This window comes from Chlorocebus sabaeus, chromosome 9 (assembly GCF_047675955.1).
Source record: "Chlorocebus sabaeus isolate Y175 chromosome 9, mChlSab1.0.hap1, whole genome shotgun sequence".
NCBI classification, from domain to species: Eukaryota; Metazoa; Chordata; class Mammalia; order Primates; family Cercopithecidae; genus Chlorocebus; species Chlorocebus sabaeus.
The window spans coordinates 86,236,800-86,260,983 of NC_132912.1; the positions used below are offsets into that span (position 1 = coordinate 86,236,800).

A 24,184-nucleotide genomic window follows, 5' to 3' on the forward strand; every position below is an offset into this window, starting at 1 on the left:
TGCACAAAGAGCTGACTTCTCTGTCCAGGCCAGTGTCCATTTAACTGCTAAGTTTAGTAGTTTTATCTCGACATTGTATCTTGCATCTCCATCCATCAACACAACTTTAGTATAAGACCTCTTAGTTGTCACTCATATAAACTAATTGTTCTCTACCACTTATCTTGGTTCAACCTAGTCTACATTCAGTGTGCTGAAACAGAGACTGTGTCCGCAGATACCTTTTCAGTGCAAACTGTTTTCTATCTGGCTCTTGAGTTTCCCTAGATTCAAGATGCACCCTGTCTATATAATTTCTTTTTTATTTAGAAACATACGAGCTACAATCTAAGAAAACTAATCTAATTATTGTCCCATGACCACAATCCAATTTTTTCTTATCATGCCTTCCCTGATGTTCTTTTGAACATAAACTTTGAAATCACTGTTATCCAGTGCTATCAGTTGAATTTTATGTACTACTAAGACATAATCTTAAACGCTGTTTCTGTATAAATTATTTCCTAATAACACTGGTATGCAATTCCTTATTCTAAAATCCATATTATTTAATAGCACTTTTGACTGACTTTTTGTATGATCACCTCGTATCAGTTTTATAAAAGTTGCTATTAGTGTCCAAGGACTATGTCATATTAATCCTAACCCACATTAAATTTTTCATATAGCAAATACCTACCACTAAATACACTGAATGTCCTTAATAATTCACTGTGAAAAATCTACAGGTATATCTACATGTCACATATGAGTAATAGTATTTTCAAATTGATATTATCTTTTTAGGTAATATCTTTGGTAAATATGCTACTATTCGTTGTGAAAATTTAATTTGTGAAGAACACTGACAACTCTGGCCAGCGATTTCCTTTAAGTTTGCTTTTTTATTTAAAAATCATTTCTAAAACATGCAATGTCTTATTTCCTTTCACTGTCTTCCACATTACTTGTGAAATAGTAATGATTATGTTATAAAGGTAGTAAGTCCATAGACAGAAATATCATAACAAAAAAAATTCACTCGTGAGGACTGGATAAACTTTGCCTGTACTTTATGAAAAACAAAGTCAATTCCTACAGATTTTCCAAAAATTCATTCCCTGCCCCCCAAATCATTAAGACTTCCAAATCATTTGGTTTCTAGAAAAAAAATATATTGGATTGAAGATTTGTGCTATAATCTACACTGCTAATATCAACAAATCCCCTATAAAAACTTTAATTTTCATGTTGAATCCTAAGTGATTGATAAATTCATAACAAAAATTTCTATTTAATATTTTTTCTTTTTTAGAATTACAAAATTTTTACATTTTTGTGGGAATCTTTTTTTTCTTCACACTCTCAAACCCACTTTTTAATGATAGTATCCTTTAAGTGTTGATATATATCTTTCCTGATACACGTATCATAACCTATACACAGGTACACTAATACACAAATGTGCAAGTATGCATTCAGAGTATTGTGTTAAGCACTCATTTTTAAATTGAAAGAATAGCTTGCATGTTTAAGTACATGTGAATGTTAATAGTTTTAAATAATTACATGAACACAATTTCTACGTAGCTGTTTTTTCTTCTTTGTTTGATGAATACAGCAATTAAAGAAAATTAGAAAAGGTCAAATTACCACGACTTATTTTTGCCACCAGTTATGAAAGATAAAGCAAAATTTCCCTAACACATTCTTAAGCATTTTGGAGTCCCTAAACTCCCACTAGTCAACTTAGTAGGACTGTACTTTTATTTATGACCTTCTTATACAGCAGAATCGAATCTATGCCAATACAAAATTACATTGTGTGTTATATATTAGCCACAGGGAATTTTTGCCTCCAGTGTGATCTATTATGGTTATAATGTATTGCCCTCTAAGTTCTAGCCATGCTACTAACAGTTGCACAGGGAACTAAAGTTGAGAATGACAACAGTTCCAGGTGACCTGGTTAGATCTAATTTATGGGTACTTAGCAGGACTAAGTGAGGCTTCAGTACACAGTGCATTTGATCCTCTATTTGATAAGATTGTGACCTTTTGGTCCCAGTGGTACCACTCCATGTAGAATTAGAAGTTGAGATAGAATGTTTGTATAGGTCTCTCTTGCAATAATGGGAAGATAAATAACTTTAAAAGTGCGTAATTCACCTCATTGTCTTCCAAGAGGTGTGCCAAGGGCAAATAGTACACATATTTATTTTGTTTTTAATTTACAATTAAAATATGCTGGACCTCCCTTAAAAAGTCTATTAAAGCAAACACTTGAAAGCTGGTAGTAAAAATGGAGGTCATCTAATTCAAATTCTTTCCAGGAAACTTCTAAGAGCTAGTCTTTTTCAATGGTCTTTTATCTTCAAACTGGCATATTTCAGTGATTGGTTTTGTTTTATAGAATAGTCTGTTCTATTCTATGTCACGTTTTCCTCCTGATTTTTCTTTGGTTTTTACAAAGACAAATGTGAAAAAAAAAATTGAAGCATAACAAATATCTTAGCTCATAATGGCAGAGGAAAAGTAATTGGAAGTGAGAAGGTACAAATTTATTTCTAACATAAACTATACTCTTCTACTGATAAGAATCTCTGCTCTATTTGTTGTTTTTTAAAACTTTTGTGGGTGCCTAATAGGTGTATATATTTATGAGTTGCATGAGATGTTTTGATACAGGTACATAATTATTTGGTGCCAATTTGGCTTAAGAGAAGCCCTCTACTTATGGTGAAAACATGCCTTGAAATATTTTTCACCTATTTTTCTTATTTCTACTCTCTAAAGCTACAATAAATAAACTAATGGATGTTTCCATAACAACCATTTAGAGAGTTGGTAAATCATATGTTGTTAAATTTAAAATCCTCCAATTTTATACATTCTCAAAAGTGTTCAAATGTCTCTTCTATACACCTGTAAAATGGTACCTGTTATAAGTTACCTATATATTATTAATGCCTGATAGTATTAATTAATATACAGTGTGCATTATTGTTCCAGTAGCCCATTTACAGTGCTGGCATGTAAAATCAGCTTTTAGCTATCAAAGTTTCACAATTAAATTTTTACATTAATGTTTGTAGCCATCTATTACATTTGGGTGATTGATTTTTTTTCTATTACAAATTGGAGGATAAAATTTATTATTGTAAAAGTTTATCGTTTTGTAACCCATTATTATGACTTATTAAGATGACTTTGAACCATGTCTTTTGTCATTAAATGTATTATACATCTTTCCAAGATTTGTGACATTCACAGATTTTATACACATAATTTTAATGCTTTCATTTATATCAGTGACTAAAGGTGAAATTGAGTAGATATGAAAACACAGGGCTATGTGTCATTTCATTAGAAGCCTCTTTTCATATGTCAATGATGCCTCAATTTATTCTTTCTAGGTAGCATCATTCATATAGATGCAAATTCAAGTCAACTTTCTTTTTCTTTGTTGGCCATGAAAATATCTTGAAACTAAATAATGATTTCCTCCAGTGTATGTATAGTTTCTATGGCATTTTTCTCATTTACAAATGTGGTATGCATTATTGATTTTATTTTTTCACTGTATTGGATATTTATTTTTTAAATAAATAAAATAGGATATGTATTTAATCCATTAGGTGTTTAACATAAGCCTAGTATAGTCTAATCACATGCAGTATTTACAGTCCTCATTGGTGTAACGATTAGCCTTAATTTTATAGATGAATAAATGAAGCATAAAAATACTTTGTACTTTATCCTGGATCATACAGTTAGTAGGTTATGGAACTGGAAGTCACGCAGTTTGACTCCAGGTCATCTGCCTTAGGCACAGGGCTGGTTACTGGAAAGAGGGATACCATCATGACTAAAATAACACGCAGGTTTTATTGAGCTGCCAATCTAGTGAAGGCAGACAAACCAAAACACATACATAAAGTATATAATAAGTCAAATTTTGGGTGAGAAATGCAATAAAGAAAAATAAATTGGAAGAAATTTGAAAGGAGAGGTCAGGTTGGAGACAAGGCTTTTAAGATGGAGGAGTCAGGATAGGACACTGCAAAAATGATATATTTAGAGATAAAATTGTTTAAGCTTAAAAGGGGTTAAAAATCACAAAGCAATGTTTTGTAGTATTCAGTACTCTTACTCTGGAGTCAAATAGTGGTAGGTGTGCATTCCAGCTCTGAAAGCTCTTAGCCATGGGACTTGAGGAAGTATACCTTTGATGATACCTTTCCCCTTCAAGGAATTTATTATAAAAATTATTAGACAAGCATATGCTTATGTATAATATGTATTGAAATATTGTTTATAATGACAAAATATAATAACCTGTAATAGGTCATTGTAAATTTTTACTTGGATACATTATGCTATATTACTTGGATACATTATGCTATAGGCTTACAATGAAGTATAATGTTACTGTCACATAATATAACTTTATAGTAGTATACAAAAAATGCTATAGTAAATCTATATTTACAAACATGGACTGATATTCACTGTGTGCCTGTGTGTCTATAATAGGTACATTTTTTGGGAAAGAAAAAGATTAGCACAATAAGCATTTAAATGTATAGAATGAGTAAGTTTAGTTGGCTGGATTTTAGATTTTCTCTTTTGATAATCAGTATTTTAAATTTGATCAGCAATGAACATATAATATTTTATAAAAAAAATAAATAAACATAAAAGTTAAACAATATCTCTTCTCCAGGAATGTATTAACACTTTTTTCAAAGTAAAAGTTTATATTATTGCTTCTTCAATCTTTGGAGGGACAAACTTCATTTCATCCCATCAATTCTAAGCATTAATTTTGTAGTTGCATTCATTAGCCATCCACTAACAGTGAGCATAATGCTACCTGAAGTCCACACACTGAAATACAAAATTAAACAATAAATTAATTATGATTGTCCTCTCTTGTCCTGAAAATGATCATTTTCTTCTAGATTATTATAACTTAAAAATAAACAAGAATAGAAAAATGTACTGAATGAACAAGTGCTTTGACAGTGATGAGAAGCTTTGTTTTTAATTAGTATTTTTAAAGATGTAATTTCTACATTGCAGCCACCGATGAACATACACTCCATTGTGGTGCAGGTCCAGTGCATCAACAAAAAAGTGGGCACGATTATCTACCATGAAGTGCGAATAGTGGTGAGAGACAGGAATGACAACTCACCCACTTTCAAGCATGAAAGCTACTATGCCACAGTAAACGAGGTCAGTTTCTATTTACTCTCTCTCTGTCCTTTCTGTTGATATATGTATCTAACTATATACAATAAATGTTTGTAAATTATTCCTTTAAAATTATGAGTTTAACTGTTTAGAAATACCAGGAAAACATTAAAAAAATAGTACTCAGAAGAAATATATGACTTCTGATGTTATTTTAGGAATTCATTTAACTATGGGAAAAATAATTTAATGTATTTATAATAATAGATATTTTATTTTTCATCATCTTTGAAAATGTATTGCCTAGATCCATGTACATGCTTATTTCAGCATAACAAGAGTTATTATTATTATCCTAAGGCATTTATCTAATACAAATACATTGTCTTTGTATTTCTGAGGTGATCATACTAATTAAATACTGGAAGATTATGTCTGCAATTATATAAATGTAAAGTTATAGAATCTCAATAGAAATGTAAAGTTTCTGTATTTTAAAATCAAGTTCTGAAATATCTAAAAAATAAATATAAATCACAACTGAATTCATGTAGAAAAATGCTGATCAAATTAGAAAAATTATATTTAAAAATAGTATTTTAACATTTTTAGAACATGCTTGTTTGTTGTTTTGCTTTGTTTGATTTTCTCTTTTGGCTAAAATGTATAAATGAAGCGCTTTTATGTTTTTTTAAACCGTGGTTACTTCCTTAATTATTTTTAGTTAATTCAGCTACAAAATATGTCTAGAGTACCTCAAATGTGACCTATTATGTATATGTTAGATACATGAAAAAATGAATTATATTAAAGTGATAGTACATATTTTAGCAGACCATCTTTACATTTCAAGATTTTTAAAAATCTTAAACATTTACATACCTGCTTTATAGGAGAAGAACTGTAATTTGTGAATTAAACAGATCATTTGGGCCTTTAACTTCTACATTCTTTTTGAAATTACTAAAAATATTTTTTAGTTATTTCACATTCTTCTGTTCATAAAAGTTTGAAGAAATTATATTCCTCATAATCTGAGACTTTCTAGATTATATAACTTAAAAACAAAATATAAACTCCTATTTAAATTTAACAAGACAAATTACTGGTCGATAAATGCTTCACCTCTTTGAGTCACTTTTGTTTAACGAGTTTCTACTGTAATGACAGATGCTAATTAATTTGCAAGTAACTAGTTTTAATTATATATAAACGATCTTATTTTGTAATACACTCTTTGAGTTATATTTGCTTTGTTCGGTTGAGTGCTAACTTTATTTTGGCATAAAATGATAGGTGAATTATCTTAGGTAGCAAATCTACTTACAGAATCTGTATATGTATATATACATGTATATCTATATATATATCTGTGTATATATATACAGATTCTGTAATATTGCTAGTTCTGTATACGTGTGTGTGTGTGTGTGTGTGTGTGTGTGTGTGTGTGTGTGTATACAGATTCTGTAAGTAGATTTGCTAGTTCTGGGACACATGTGCATTTCCCTTTAGGTAACTGAGGCAATCCTATCCCATTGACATTATGGTCATTTCTTCCGTGGTTTGATAATATCAAATGTGTGTACTTGATGATCATATTTTTCACCTTTGATTTTGCCCATACTCTCTATATTTACTTTCTTAAAAAAAAAAGTGCATTTAAACCTTGAAATAGCATCAAAAGAAAAAATAGAAATTTAGCTATTATTCTCATTTTTCATTTGAATAGTTCTTCCATAGTACTAGTACTTAATTTAGTTCAATGAATTATGAATTATCTATTAGTTTAGTTGATATGAATTATCTATTATGAATCATGTATTAGAAAGATGCATTAAAATTATATACACACATACATATATATGTGTATGTGTATAAATAGATATTCCTATCTCATCCATCTACAATGCTGTGTTTATAATAAAATTAAATAAAATGAGTTTTATTCTGTGCAAGATTGCAAGATATTTTTCATACTATTTCTTCTTTTGGTATAAGACATGAAGTTTATACAATTAAGAAAGATCTAAATGTTTTTCCAAGAAAAATCATTCACAGTTTAATAGATTGTGAATGTCAAAATATTTCACACTTCATTAAAATGCAAAAGACAGGTATAATAAAGCATTATCACAGATTTATAAAGGAAGCTTCCACAATTAAAGTCCTGATTAGTCACTCTTTTTATTCACTATGAGAAATCTGAGAACTGGAGCAGTGGTGTAAATTGATGGTTACAAAATTGACCATGGAGTTGGGAATAAAACTCAATTCCTTAGTTCAATCATCCCTTCATTACTTATCAAGAGACATTCTAATATTCTAAATTATAACTACTTTCATGTACCTTATTTTACAAATAAATATGATTTACATTTATGGTATTATATCATAATCACAATCAGCACTTTTATAAATGCATTAAATACTACCCTCTTATGCTCTATGTAAACATGTTCTTCTATTAGTTTGTCAAGAATTCACCAAAACATTATTAGTTCCTCTATCTAAATGTCGAACACGGGTTATAACAAGATTTCAAATGTCTTTCTCATGAGCAAGACATAAGACATTGAAGTATTTTTCTCTTTTTAAGTGAAGACTCAATTAGTTTTAAACAATTGTATTGTTAAGTAAATAGTTTGCCTGGTTTCAAGAAAAAATTACACAATTGCTGATCATTCTTAAGCAATTTTTGGAGGCAAATCTTTCTTGACAGTGATATTAGGTTTTTGAGGTGTATCTCACTCCCTAACATTTCTTTTGATGTAAGTAAACAAGAGCAAGTCATGGCAGACATAATGTTTCCTTGAGCATGTGAAGAATTTATCTCACGTTAATATAGAGCTTATATGTGTCTTGGATTTTAATGATCTTTTCACTGACAGCAAATTTTTCAGTCAATATTAATTTATTTTTATCATCCTGAGGCAGACAGAAAGGAAATATAAAAACCTCTAAAGCATGTGTTACCTATAGCATATTAAAATAAATTAAAATGCATTGTTTATGGAGCTGTTTCTGTATTTTGAGCACTGTAGTAATCTCTTTTTTTATGCACATTACCTTATTTAGTCCTCACAGTAGCTTTACAAGGAAGGAATATCCCTGTTTTAGAAATGAGAAAATTGATGCTTGGAAGATCATATAATTTGAATTAAAGCCTCCCAAAGATATCTACACACTTATCTGGCAAAAATAACTTTGCAGATGCGATTAAGGTTATGGAAGTTCATAGGGAGATTATCCTGGATTACTGTGGTAGGCCCAATCTCAATGTGAGCCCTTAAAAGGAAAGAATTTTCTCTGGCTAGAGTCACAGAGAGGCAAGGGAAGAGGAACTGGATAAGATGAGGCTTAAGGGGAGATCAAAGACAATCTAAGACTTAGAAGGACTTAGCCACTATGCTGGTTTTGAACATGAATGGAGCAAGAATATATATAACATAAAAATTAATAAAACAAAATAAAAATAAATAACATAAAAATAAATAAATACGGTCAATAATCTGAATGGGCTTGGAAGTGAATTCATTTTCAGAGTCTACAGAAATACAGTCCTACAGACATCTTGATTTTAGTTTAGTGAGAGCTCTCTCTGACTTCTGACTAACCAAACTGTGTGACAGTAAATTATATTAATTTAAGCCACAAAATTTATGATAATTTTTATGACAGCAATAGAAAACTAATGCAAAATTTCTCCCAGCAACTGTCAAAATACGTAAAGAAAAAAAAAAAGAGCAACGAAATATACGATTTGAACATTGAAATCAGCAAAATTTACCTGATGTGTTATAAAATGATGTATCCAACAACTATGAAATTTATTCTTTTCAGGCACATGGATGAAACATGTAAAAGAATTTACCAAATGCTGGGTTTTCATGGAGGTATCAACATGTCCCACGTGACTAAAATTATACAGAATATATTTTCTAATCATCAAACAATTGAGCTTAAAATCAATAAATACAATGAAAATAAACTAGAAATATTCTTTATATTTGGAAAATGGCATTTGATTAAATACTTACAGATGACATTATTATATGTAGAACTACCCAATAGTATTTACAGAAAAAAAAAATTACAGTTAAAAAATGAGTTTGGCAAGTTTACCGCAGACAAGGTCAAAATTTTTTTTTTTTTTTTTTTTGCTTTGTTGCCCAGGCTGGAGTGCAATGGCACGATCTTGGCTCAGTGCAACCTCTGCCTCCCGGGTTCAAGCGATTTTCCTGCCTCAGCCTCCTGAGTAGTTGGAATTACAGGCATGCGCCACCACACCCAGCTAATTTTGTATTTTTGGTAGAGATGGGGTTTCTCCATGTTGGTCAGCCTGGTCTTGAACTCCTGACTTCTAGTGATCCACCTGCCTCTGCCTCCCAAAGCACTGAGATTACAATCATGAGCCACTGCGCCCATCCAATATTTTTTTAAAGAAAAAATTTTATACATCAGCAACAAATAAAAAATTAATTTTTTAAAAGTAATCCATGGATTATAATATGTACCAAAATGGAGTTTTAATTATATTAATTTAATTTTTAAGTTCAATTAAACTTTTAATTGAAAGAAAATATACTCTTATGTTTTGGTAGAGATATGGAGTAATCACAACTTTCATACATTGTTGGTAGATATGTAAATTGGCACAATTACATTAATTATTTTGTAACGTCAGCAAACACTGGACAGACCCCCTATGACTCAGCAATTCTACTCTGTTGAATATACCCACAATAAATTAGTGCATGTGCATATCAAAAATCATGTTGAGAAAGAATCTTCAAAGATTTTCCATCATAGCCAAATCTGCTGACAATACAAATATACAATGATGCTAGTGCTGGATTACCATTTGTTAGTTTCATTTATCTTTCTCGAAAACATTTCGTTTAATTTGTTCTGTACTTCAAATTTCTCACCTGAAAACAAAACAGTAGTGTTAGAATGTTTGCCTCACAAGGTTCAGTGAAGACACGTAATAAATTTTAAAATAGAAAAAATCCCACAAATTTTCAGTGTATAATATATAACCTGCATATTTTGTGACTCTTGTAACAGACTATCTGAAACTGGTTGTCTTTATACCACTTATCTGCATCAATACTGCATATGTATTTGCTTTCTGTTATAATATCTACCCCCTTAAAATTGAATCTTAAAGCTAGCACTTTGTTTGTCATTGAGTAGAACAGTGTCTGGCACATTACAGAAGTACTATAAGTAGATTTATCATTAAATTAGGAATGGCACGGTTGTCATACAGAAAAATATCCTATAACATACATGTTTCTACGTTGATGTTCCTGAGATAGAAAGCAAGAGTTTGTTTTGAGTTAAATTTATGAAGAAGCTCATATAGAGTACATTTTTTAAAGAAATGAGTAAAACCTTTCCAGATTATTGTAATAAATTACATATATTAAAACAAGAATGATGACAAGAACAACAAAAACACTTTTTAAAACTTGATAAATATGAACTATGTGAATTACAGTCTACTTACAAAACATTAGGGAGAAATTATATATTTATCCATTATATGACTGTTATGCCACTTGAGATATTTTTACCCTACTTTTCATGTCCGAGAAGTACTAAAGTCACTGATTAAGCAACATTGATATGATTCCCCTTTGAACAAATGTCCCTTTTCTTTTCGTTGAAAGGTTTTTCTAGATGCACAGCTTTATAAGGATCAATGCAAAGAGTCCCAAGTGGTTCATAGTCAGCTTAATGAATTTGTGTTTAATCAAGTTCTGTTTCTTTCAGTATTAATAACATGAAATTTTAAAGGATACTTCATAAATTTACATTTAAAATGCCATTCACATTTTAGGAAGGTGAATATTAGAAGTTTAAATAACCTTGAGTTTCTAGAAGAATCAAATTTTTTGGTAAATATTGACATAACAAGTATACGGAAAATTATGTCCTGCTTACCAGGTTAAATGTCTGCAAACTTTAGATTTATACTAATTTTAATGTTTACTTTTCTTACTCCTTTTGCCATTAGGCATACTCATTAGGAACTAATTTCACACTAGACCAATTTTAAATTTGTTCTTATCCAAATTTGCTTATAATAAGAATACTGCATAGATATGTTTACCACATTTCTGACATCATACCTCCTGACTTTGAATGAAATAAAGGCATTTTAAATAATAAGTGAATTCTAATAATTACCATTGAGTTACCATTTATTAATTGCATTGTGTGTCAAGCAAATTCTAAGTGTTTTCCATGAAATAACTTACTTCATACTTATAATTACCCACAGACTCAACCTTTGTGTGTTCATTGTTTTCACTTTACAGTTGAGAAAGTGTAGAAATAGGGAAGCATTAATGAATTTGCTCAAGATCTCACTGCTGATAAGTAGCCACTCTAAGTTAGTAATCAAAACATTCTCACTCCAAAACTGAGCACTTGATCACCATATGGTATATATGCATTAGGCAAGAGACTGATAGGACTTAAGTACATAGAGAAAATTCCATACAATTTTGAAAATTCATATTTATTTCCCGAGTCTTAACATCTGAAAGTGTAGAGTGTATGACCATTAATATGAATAAATATTAATATCAATTTCAAAAAAGTTGCACTTGATTCAGTTTAGTAAAATAATCATGTGCGAGATTCAGTGTTATGAGAAAAGGGAATAATCTATTGAATCACACAGCATAGGTTTCAGTTTTAGGATGACCACTTCCTACCTGTATAATAATGGAAAATTAATTTCTAATGGACTTAGTTTTCTCAATTTTATTTATTTTTAATAAACTATAATACTTTTTGGGTAGTTATTAAAGATTAAAGGATACAGAGAATGTAAAGGATACGGAGGATGTATCGTGAGACCTCTGGTGCTGAGTGCATGCAATGAGTAGATAACACTCATTGAATGGTAGGAACGATGATGACAAAGAGCTTTCTAATTATATCCAGCAGCTTCTGCTTTCATCCGAATATGATTCCTAAAATATTATTCTAAAAGCAAAATACACTTGACTATTTTCACCATGAAGCATTTCGTTTTGAGGAAATATTTTATTTAACTTTACAGTTGACCCTTGGATAACACGAATTTTAACTGTGAGGGTCCACTTGTTCGTGGATTTTTTCAATCAAACATAGATGGAAAATACAGTATTCATGGATGTGAAACCTGTGTGGGTTTTATGAGATGAATTAAGAAATTGAGTATGTGCAGATTTTGGTATATAAATGAATCCTGGAGCTAATAATTTGCCTATACCAAGGGACAACTGTATTTTTGTTTTTACCACCTTCTTTTATGGAATAACTATATGTCATGTCAATTCTAATTATATTTTTAGTTATATTTTTGACATAAGAAAAATAAATGGTTAATATAGTGGTATAAACAAACAAAATGAAGAATACTAAATCCCATATAACAGCAGGACTAATAAACAAACTTTTAAACTCCATTGTATTCATAGATGGGCACTTTCCCTATGATGCATTTGTCAATTCAAATCAATACAAGTTCTGATTTTTATTCTATTCAGACTTTGTGAGATTAACAACCAGAAAATACCCTTTAATTGATCGTGAGGGGACACTGTAAAATACCTTACTTACAAAATAATAGCTATAGGATGAAGAATAGAATGATAGGAAGATGATGATGATGTAGGATCAAAGTTCAATGGCTCAAAAAGCAGATGTGATTATATGGTTATAAAAATTTATAATTGACTGAATATGTAACCTTGAATAACTTTTTAATAGAATCCCACAAATTTATGAGAAAAATCTAAAAGGTGATGAAATGGGACCCATCAAGTTGAACACCCTGCCCAACTATATGCATAATAGTTAGCTCACTATAGAGGTAATTGTTACTGAAATGCCAGGGCTTTGGTCTAGGTCCTGCTGCTCACCACACAGAAAGCCAATCACTGAGGCAACAAGCATTGCCAGAAGAGAGGGATTTAATCAGGTGCTTCAGCCAAGGAGATGGGAGATTAGCCTCAAATTCGTTTCTCTGACTGACTAAAATGAGAGGTTTATATAACAGCGAAGAAAAGTAATCATATGTGGGAAAATGGGAATTAGGGAGGGGAAATGAAGGCCAATAAGAAGCAGGTGCTTGGTTAGACAATCAAGACAGGTGAGGGGTCTGGCATCTCATTTTCCAGATATGGTGACCTGGTAAACTCCAGTTCCTTGAAACTATCTGAGAGGTCTAATGGTTGGTTTCCTGGGAAAGGAACTCAGATAAGGCAAATGTAACTTTTGCAAGTTTCAGGACTGGGAGCGTCAGTTTCTAGGTTTATTTAGAAGAAAACACAAACATCAGTTGTATGGGGTGATTAGACCAGTTTCAGTATCTCTTCTTACCTGTTATTATATGCTGATTTAATTAGAAATTTCATTTTAATGGGTTTTTAAATGCTTTAGCTTTTCTTTGAAATTTTAAAGGAATGACTAAAAACATTTTTAATGGCCGGGTGCGGTGGCTCACGCCAGTAATGCCAGCACTTTGGGAGGCCGAGGCGGGTGGATCACGAGGTCAGGAGATCAAGACCATCGTGGTTAACACGGTGGAACCCCATCTCTGCTAAAAATTCAAAAAATTAGCTGGGTGTGGTGGCAGGCGCCTATAGTCCCAGCTACTTGGAAGGCTGAGGCAGGAGACTGTCGTGAACCTGGGAGGCGGAGCTTACAGTGAGCTAAGATTGTGCCACTGCGCTCCAGCCTGGGTGACAGAGCAAGACCCCATCTCAAAATATATATATATATATATGATTTTATCAATTAGCAGGCACAAAAAAACTGAACTTTGACCAAATGAAAGCACAGAATAATAGCATGAAAATCTCTCTCTTCTCTGTTTACTCTCTTTCACTCTTTAAGTATATCTTATTAAATTTGTTGACAAATAATTGGTTCAATGTGCATTATATTTATAAAAATTAAATGTAATAAAAGTAAAGTTATATTATCTTTAAACATTATTTTTCTTAAATGATATATTCAAGCCTTGAGCTTTGTTATAATGAAAATGATAATGGAAGTGGTCTATTTATAACTATATTTCACATTATTTAAATAATATTAGAACAATTTAGATCTAAGTAATATTTTAATAGATGTGATAGACTTCTCATATGTCCCATATACAGTTCCCTGATTGTTAACTTCTTAAATTAATGTAGTACATGTTTTGTAACAACTAACAAACCAATATTGATACATTATTAATTCAAATTCATAACTTATTTAGATGGTTTTAGTTTTTACCTAATATCCTGTTTGTTTCCAGGTCCCCATACAGAATACCATATTAACTTTTAGTTACTGTGTTTCTTCAGTCTCCTCTAAACCATGATAGTTTTTGCTTTTGTTTTCGTTTTTGATGACCTTAACAGTATTGAGATGCACTGGTCAGATAATATTTCTTTCCTCTTACTAATTGATAGTCATATAGAGGTAGATATGTGTGTGTATGATATATAGCATATGTTATATGTATATATAAGTATGTTATATATTAAGTGCATATATACCATGTAATTATATATAATATATACTATGTGTCATATATAAATATTTTATACACATGAAGATTAAGTTGCAAATATGAAACTTCTTAAGCCCTTACCACTTTATTGTGTATTTCCTAAAACCAAGTTTATTTTTCATTTTTTTTAGTCTTAATCTTAGCATTTCCACAGTATTTCCTTGACTTTCATTACTTAATATTTTTCAGGACCAGAGGAGTGTATAAAATGTCTGTAAATTTTAATTCACCTGATGTTTTCTCATGATTCATAGACTTTGTGTGTGAATGTTTCAAAAATGATACTGTTTTTATCATAGTATGTAACACAAGAGACACACAACGTCTCTGTTTCATTACTGCTAGTGATGGCTTTTATCACTTTGACAAAACAGTGTCTTCCAGCTTTCCCCACTATATTTACCAGTTATTTTGTACTTAATAATTAGTAAGTATTAAAGCTATATTGTGGGGAACTACGTTAAGACTGTAACTATCCTGTTTCTCATTAAACTCTTACCTACCATTTTTATTAGTGATTGTCAAAATATTATTTTTTGAAATGTCATTGAGGAAAATGTAAATTACTGTGGTTGGCTACATTTCTTCTTCTGTTTGCTCCTTGAGCACTTATTGAATGCTTTTCAGGGGTTAGGTAATGTTCTAGCAATAGAGATTTCATTACTAATGTAAAGATTTGCACACTGAAATCATGGTGAATTTAGAAATTTATTAAATAATTTGCTTGCTGAGAACCAGTTATTTTCTGATAGTAATAATTATTTGAAGAAGAGTTTCCTAAAATGCAGGTACTGGTTAATTTGATTTTGTGTCTCCTTTTGTAAAATAACCCAAAATATTTTTCTTAGGGCCCAAAATAATTTATCTTTAATGAAGTATATAATCTAAATTATATGATTTCAGATTATCTTGAATCTTGGATTCTGTTATGTGCCGTGTTTTATTTGTTTCACTTTTTATTTCTCATTTTTTCAGAAGTTCATTAATAGTGAATTCTAAAATTTCTCAAATAATATGTTGCAGAGTTCTTAAGAGTGAATACTTTTAAATAGGATACTGTGCAATATATTATTTGAGATATTTATAATTAAGTTGAATTTATTTCTCCTTCTGTAATATAACCCAAAATATTTTTCTTTGGGACGCGAAATAATTTATCTTTAATGAGATACATAATCTAAATTATATCGTTTCAGACTATTCACCAAGTATTAGAATAATGACATCAGGCAGAAGCTTTCTAAGCCTGTAATTTCATAACCATAAAATAAGTATGTTAATAAAATAAATAACGATATAAACTTGTACTGGGGATTAAAGGAGGTGATACTTTTAAAATGCTTAGTGCAGGTTTTAGCCTTTTTTTTTTTTTTTCCAATCCTCCTGTTTTGGAAATATGCTTTGGAAATAGTGACAGATTTGAAAACAAAGAGTTGCTCCACGCATGAGGTGCAGAGATACACTTGTAAACAGTCAGTAATTAGTGGAACATTGTCGAGACTTCAGCTTTGTGGTGAAATTAACATTACCTCTGAATCTATCTTATTTGAGTTTTCGCTTTCCAAATCCATTTCTCATAGTTTTATGCTATTCTTTTGCATTTCGTCTTAGTTATATCATCTCCTTCCATTTAATACATGTATTTTGAACATCTGTTTTTATCAGAATTATTCTGGTAGATCTAAAAGCACAGATGGTATTCATGAGAAGCATAACACTGAGATTCCATATAGAGTTGAATATCCTTTTTTACATATTTTGTGTGTTTTGTTTACAATTTCTAGATATAATTAAGTGATTTTACATGTAAAACAAATTATTGTTTAGAAACATGGATCATGGAGTTCAAAACTTGTTATCTTCAATTGTTCAAGGAATAAAAACCACTGGACCTTCAGAAGCATCCCTATTTATGGAATTTCTTTGAATATCAACAGTACTGGCCCTTAATCTATAGCACAGAAAAGCACTTAAGGAAAGAAATAAGACTAAACCCTAGTTCCTCTTACTCGTCCCCATTTTTCTCTTCTATAGAATGGGCAGATTCTCTCTGAGAATCAGGAAACAGGTAAAAGAGAGAAAGAGAGATGGAGATTAAAGGAAGTGAAAGAAGCACATATTAATACATTTCTTTTTACTTTAAGCATGTAAGTGGGAATCAATTTTTTAACTGTTTTACAACATTCAATATTCAAATATTCAACAACTTCTAATTTAATATGGACTGGGTATGGTGGCTTATGCCTGTAATCCCAGCACTTTGGAAGGCCAAGGCAGGCGCATCGCCTGAGGTTGGGAGTTTGAGACCAGCCTGACCAACATGGAAAAACCCTATCTTTACTAAAAACACAAAGTTAGCCAGGTGTGGTGGCACGTGTCTGTAATATCAGTTACTTAGGAGGCTGAGGCAGGAGAATCGCTTGAACACGGGAGGTGGAGGTTGCGGTGAGCCGAGATTGTGCCATTGCACTCCAGCCTGGTCAACAAGAGCGAAACTCATCAACTCAAAAATAAACAAATGAATAAATAAGCTCATATGTATATTCAACTTAAGATTAATTCCTCTTCAGTTTTTAGTAAAGATAATTAAAGCTACTTATCATTCTCTATAACAGTAATAATTTTCTTTCTTATTTTAAATATACTTATCTACATGAATTTGTCTATTATTTATTCACAGAAAGTAACTTAATATTAATCGTCTAGTCTTTATGATAAAAATGGAATCAAGATTTTTACACAGGTATGAAAACTATTATGTTAAAGGGAATCTGAAAAACATTAGTGAAACAGAATAAAATACATGGATCTAAGGACAAACAAACAAAAACATTAAGTTGAGCAAAAGAAACCAGACAAGAAAGGGCACACACTCTACTGAGGTCCAAGAACAGGCAATTTTAATTGGAGTCAGAAGCAGCTGCATCTGACAAGATAGTCTGTACAGGGATATTAGGAAATTTTACAGTGTGATAAAAATATTCTATTTTTTGTTTAGGTGTTCATTACATGGGTTCATGAAACTGTCAAAACTCATCATACTGAATATTTAAAATCTCTGCATTTTGTTTAATATAAATTGTACCTTCATAAATTAATGTTAACTAGCCACAAAGGGCTATAGCTCTTTTCTTATGTTTTCTTTAATGTTAATAAAGCATTACAAGATAACTTGCACTGTATTTGAATTCAAGAATATGTACTTTTTTATCAACTCTGGAAAGTTTTAAGATGAACTTCAAAGGGATAGTTGATTTGGAAAAATGTTGAATAAAACATATGTTATATTTACTAGTTAAATAAGGCCAATATAGTGGTCACAGAAACAATGATTTGGCAAAGGATATACTCTCAATAAGTAATCATAGATTAAGAAACATTGTAATTTCATAATTGTCAGAAAATGTTGAATTTTTCAGTAATGTTCCACGTACTACTGCCTGCTTACAAAATGAACTCTGGATTTCATGTGTGGAGAATCTTTGGTTACAAATTTGTTTCCTATTTCTAAAGCATATTTCCAAGGCAGGGATTACTTACAAGAATTAATCTATAACATTATTTTATCTGAGGAGAAAGTTAAAGAATTAATCCTAGTTCTCATTGTTGATTAAACGTGGAAGATTCCTTCAGTTTCACTAGTAATGATAATTTGTACAGAATGTTGCCTTATCTCGATTGGATTTTCTGAGAGATTAATTGACATGAAGTGACTGCCTAATACCATAAATCAGATCAATGATATTAACAATTGAAAAATAAACATGTAGTGTTTTAACATACATTAATATGTAATCTTGCACCACTAAAGATAATGCTTCTCTTTTGTTAATGTCTATTAGTAGAACTAGAGCACCTGTCACCCCAGTAGCATTTCTTTCATCAAATCATCATTATATGATAAGTAACTGTAGTGATTAATTCTGTTTCAGCTTATCTAAAATTCAGTACCCTTCAGATATTCTCTATTTTTTCTGGATAGGAGAAAAGAGAAAGCTTGGATTCTTGAGGAAGCATGGGAGTAAGTAAAATCTCATCAATCGTATTTTAAATTATTCCTCTAGGGTGGCTCTTTTTTGGAGCAAGTTTCCAAATTGGATAATATCCTTTTGTACCAATTGTCTTCCAGTTGAAGAAGTATTATTTAAGTTGTATTTATTACATAAAAATATATATTTTCTCTTCTTAGGACTCTCATGTGTTTTCTGTTTAATCATTAAAGCCATTAGAATCTATCAGAAGGCATTGGTTTGGAATACATGTGTAAACTATTTTAGGTATTCAGAAATTATTTTTTAGTATTTTATGTTTTACTAAACTTTTTGTTTCTATGTTGATATGACACATGATACTCCAGAAAATATGAAACAGAAAATCATTATTATCTACCAATACAATGATATTGATGCCAGTGGAATTTTCTAATCACCAAACACAATACAATATTATGATTTGTGGAGGACTTTCTACCACATATCCTTCACAATATTTTATTCCAAGTGAACAGCATACCATCAGTTTGTTGAACATAAAGTTATTCTACTTGCATGTACATGCTGTGTTGGGTCCTATTATGGTTATAGTTTATTCGTGGGCATTCTGTAGAAAATTTTCTTGTAGGAAAGCTAGGAAGAGCATGGGAAGAACTAGACTTCACAGTGAAATCTACATATTTTTCTTCATGGAAGCAAGAAAAGGTGGGCAGGGTTTTTTGACAACGAGCTGCCAGAACCTCTGACCATCCTATTGCAATTGAACAGCATAATGAATGAGTAAAAATCGCTTCTAAAAATGAGATTGTGCCAGGTACCAGAAACAGGCAGACAGAGGATGAGGATGTGGAAACAGTGTTCCAGTAGAGAGGCCTCGTGGAGGATTTAGTATATTAAAATGTGAGGAAATTGTGAAAAGTTTTAGTCTCATCAGCATACATACTATATATAAATAAGAATAATTAATTGAGTTTCTGCTGATGGACAAGGTTGTACAATTGACGCTATGAAATATTTTTTAAAAAGAAAAAAATATGATCTGTCTTTAAAGAGCTTTTGGATGCAAGTAGCAGGCTGTCAAGAGGCACCTTTTTAATGTATTTCAGTTCACTACTAGCACTCTGTTTTTGCATACATTTCAATGCTACCCGCCCATTTAGGTGTGTGCTTTCTGCCATGTCTTTCATTTGGTTTTTGTAATGATATTAAGGTGGTTGTGATTTTGAGATATAGCATTTAAGAGTTATCTATGAAACATAGGGTACGTCTCTGTGTTCACAGTTTTATAACAGCACAAAAAAGATCTGAATATAACATACATATAACCACCTATTATCTGTCTATCTTTTTTTTTTTTTAATTGAGACAGAGTCTTGTTCTCTGCCTCAGGCTGGAGTGCAGTGCCACCGTCTCAGCTCACTGCAACCTCAATCTCCTGGGTTCAAGGGATTCTCCTCTCTCAGCCTCCTGAGTAGCTGGGACTACAGGTGTGCACCACCATGCCTGGTTAATTTTTGTATTTTTGGTAGAGACAGGGTTTCACCATGTTGACCAAGCTGGGCTCAAACTCCTGACTTCAAGTAATCCACCCAGATCAGCCTCCCAAATTGTTGGAATTACAGGCGTTAGCCACCACATCCGGGCCTATTATCTATCTATCTCTCAATCTTTCTATCTAAAACTCCTTTAAAATTGTTGGTAGGCATATACATTGTTTCAAATATTAATTATGAAGAAAATGCAATAAAGATAAATTTAATTCAATTTATTACCAACAACATATCCGATGTTTAATTACTGGTATGTGTTATCTTGCCCAATTTTACTTTTCTTTACTAGTATCCATAATGCAAAGTCAGACTGTGTCAAAGAGAATGTTCTCACATGTATTCCTCTACCAGGAAATCAATTTACTGTTCATGTTATACTGGAATATTAATCCTTAGATTTATTTTTATACTTTGCAGTATGTGAAGTAAAATCTATTTTTTTAATTTGTTATTATATTTTCATATATTATTACATTTGTTTTGTAGCAAGCGGGCAATGTCACATTCAGGGATGTTGTACCTCAGTGATTCAACAACATACTTTTTACTTTAAAAAAATCTGTTTCTATTGCTATCTACTGCTAAAGCAAGAAAGCGTTTTTTTGAAAAAAATTCTCAAACTCACTGTTTTTATATCCACTGATTTTGCTTGCAAAACTCTAGACCAATTACAAAAAAATTACTTTGATAGCCTCTAGAAATAAAAATACCAACACCAGCACTATACTTTTATGTGTACCAAATATTTGATATGAACTATGTCAGACATTCTGCTAAGCATTACACGTATATTTTATATTTAATCTTCACATATTTACATTAGAAATTCAAGGAGAGATATTAGACAAACAATAAAGTATTCTCCCTAGTGTTTTGTTGTTTCTGTCTGAATAATTATTTAGGAAATAAAATTCCAAACATATACAGTGGTAGATACCCATCACTGAGCTTCAGTAATTATTGCCAGTGAACAAATTGGTTTTATTCATATTCACCACCCCCTAGCTAAGGTTATTTTAAAGAAAACTATAGACAGCGTATGATTTAATGTGTAAACATCTTATATGTAAATATTTATATTTAAACGATACAGACTAATACTCAAATTTTCACTTAGTGAAATATATCACAGATACAAAAAATGAATAGATCATAATTATTTACCTTGGTGGGTTTTCAAAAGTAAACACCTAAGTGTAACTACAAATAACATCAAGAATGGAACTACTTTTCAGGTGTTCAGAAGACCGCATTTCCAAGTCAGTAAATCCTCTTACAAAGCGTTCCTTGATGACTAATACAAGTATTAGTTTTGCTGGTTTTGAACACTAGTCTAAATGGAATAGTACAGCATGTGTTATTTTAATGTAATCTTTATTTTTTTAGCATTATGTTTGTGATTCAACTACACTGTTATCTCAGCAATATAGTATTTAACTGTATAAATGTCCCTCACTTTATTGAGATACTCTATTGTTGATAAACATTTTAGTTATTTCTAATTTGGGTCTGTTAAGAACACAGCATCGGCCAGGCATGGTGGTTCGCACCTGTAATCCCAGCACTTTGGGAGGCCGGGTCTGGTGGATCACCTGAGGTCAGGAGCTCGAGACCAGCCTGGCCAACATGGTGAAACCCTGTCTCTACTAAAATACAAAAATTAGCAAGGCTTGATGGCAGGCACCTGTAATCCCTGCTATGTGAGAGGCTGAGGCAGGAGAATCTCCTGAATTTGGGAGCGGAGGTTGCAATGAACCCAAATTGTGCAGCTGCACTGCAGCCTGGGCGACAAGAGCAAAACTCTGTCTCAAAAAAAAAAAAAAAAAAAAAAAAAGGAAAGAAAAAAAAAGAAGAACACAACATCTAGGTGCATTCCTATACGTGACATTTTGGCACAAATAGGTATGTATTGCTATCGGTAACACAAAAGAATTCTAAGAAGAAATTCTGAATTGTGGTGTGGTGTATGTATTGATTCAGAATAGTAGATATTGCCAAAGAATTTATCTATCTAGTGATTAGATAAATTGACTCCTACCTATAGTATAAGAGTTCCAGTTGTTCCACCTTCTGGACAAAATGGTATTTTAATGATTATTAATTTGGGGCACGATGGACATATAGTAATGTTACTTTGATATTTTAATTGGGATTTTCTGAGGTCTATTATAAATGAGCAATTTTATATGTTATTATTTTATATATTCATTGGATATACTCTTTTTAAATAAATTTTTGTTAAAATATCTGTTATTATCTGACTGAATTATGAGTTGTTTATATATTCTGCATGTGAGTTCTTTATTGAATAGTCATCTTGCAAATATCTCTACTGATTACTGATTGTGCAGCCTGCATTTTCACGAATTCTTATTTTTAATATATTGCAATGAGTCAATTTGTTTCGTGGCTTATGTTCTGCATGTCGTATTAAATAAATCTTTACTGATTGTAATGTATTAATAAATCAGGTATTATCTTATGTTTTCTTCTAGAAATTTTCTTATACTTTGCATTTTCAGTTATGGTCTGCTGAAATTTAGTTTTTTTGCTTTGTTTGTTTGTTTTTGAGACAGAGTCTTGCTCTGTTGCCCAGACTGCAGTGTGGTGGTGCAATCTCAGCTCACTGCAACCTCTGCCTCCTGGGTTCAAGCGATTTCCTGCCTCAGCCTCTCCAGTAGCTGGGATTACAGGCACACGCCACCACACCTGGCTAATTTTTAAATTTTTATTAGAGACGGGGTTTCACCATGTTGTCCAGACTGGTCTCGAACTTCTGACCTCATGATTCCCCTGATTTGGCCTCCCAAAGTGCTAGGATTACAGACATAAGCCACTGTGTCCAGCCTGGAATTCAGTTTTATGTATGTTATAAAGTAGGAATAAACATAGATTTTTTTTTCATATGGATATCTAATTGACCCAGCACCATTTATTGAAAAGGCCATTACATTCCTACTGCATTGAAATTATTTTATTTGTTTTGATGAATCAGTTGACTATCTGTGGGGGTTGTTTCTGAAGAAGATAACATTAGCATGCTTGTTTACTCCCAGGTCAATCCCAAACTATTTATTTTTCTATAACTTTATGATAAGGTCTTGAAATCTGGTAGTATACATCTTCCGCTTAGTTATTCTTTAGAATTATCTTTTCTATTCTGGTCCCTATGCATTTTCATGTAAATTTGAGGATCAGCTGAAAAATTTCCACATTTATGGATACATTTGGGAGCCATGGATATCATCATCTTACTGAATCTGTGAATTATTTATGTATGGTATCTTTCCATGTATTTAGTTCTTTAATAAACAATAAAAATATGATTTAAAGTTTCTCTGAAAAGAACTTTAATCTGACTTTAAGATTCACTGGAAGGAAATTGACCTTAAAAGGATCTATGTGAAAAAAAAATGAATCACAAAGCTGAATAGAGGAAGAAAACACTCAAGCTTCAGCCTTACAATTTCTGGTTGATTGGGTCTCTCAGCCACACTACAAATGAATTACTAGTATTTTCTGTTAAACATAACCAATCCTCATTATGCATGGATTCCTTTCTTGCACATTATCCTACTTGCTAAAATGTATTTGTGACTGCAAAATCAATACTTGTAGTGCTTTTGCAGTCGTTCATAGACCTTCTCAGAGTGATGCACAATTTGGCACCTCATGCTCACGTTTCCACCAGGGGCTAAATGCGGTTATAGTCTGCCACTTTGTTACATCTTTCATATTGCAAACAAGTGTTTTCTCAGTCAATTTAGCTCCATGCATTTAACATTTTTATGTTTCTCTGTCAGTGATTTTCCTATTTAACATAGCCCCTAAATATAGTGCTGATGTGCTATCTGGCTTTCCTAAGCACAAGAAGTCTATGATGTAACTTGTGGAGA

At 31.5% G+C, this 24,184-nt stretch overlaps 1 protein-coding gene across 6 annotated transcripts in view; it reads left to right on the forward strand.

The window, feature by feature from the left end:
- Positions 1-24,184, forward strand: part of PCDH15 (protocadherin related 15) — a 1,804,329-nt gene that overhangs the window by 1,237,202 nt on the left and 542,943 nt on the right. For all 6 annotated transcript variants that reach the window (XM_073019143.1, XM_038008761.2, XM_073019145.1 and 3 more), the window contains one exon: positions 5,065-5,220. In XM_073019143.1, coding sequence (XP_072875244.1) covers positions 5,065-5,220 — 156 coding nt within the window. The remainder of the gene's footprint in view (positions 1-5,064; positions 5,221-24,184) is intronic.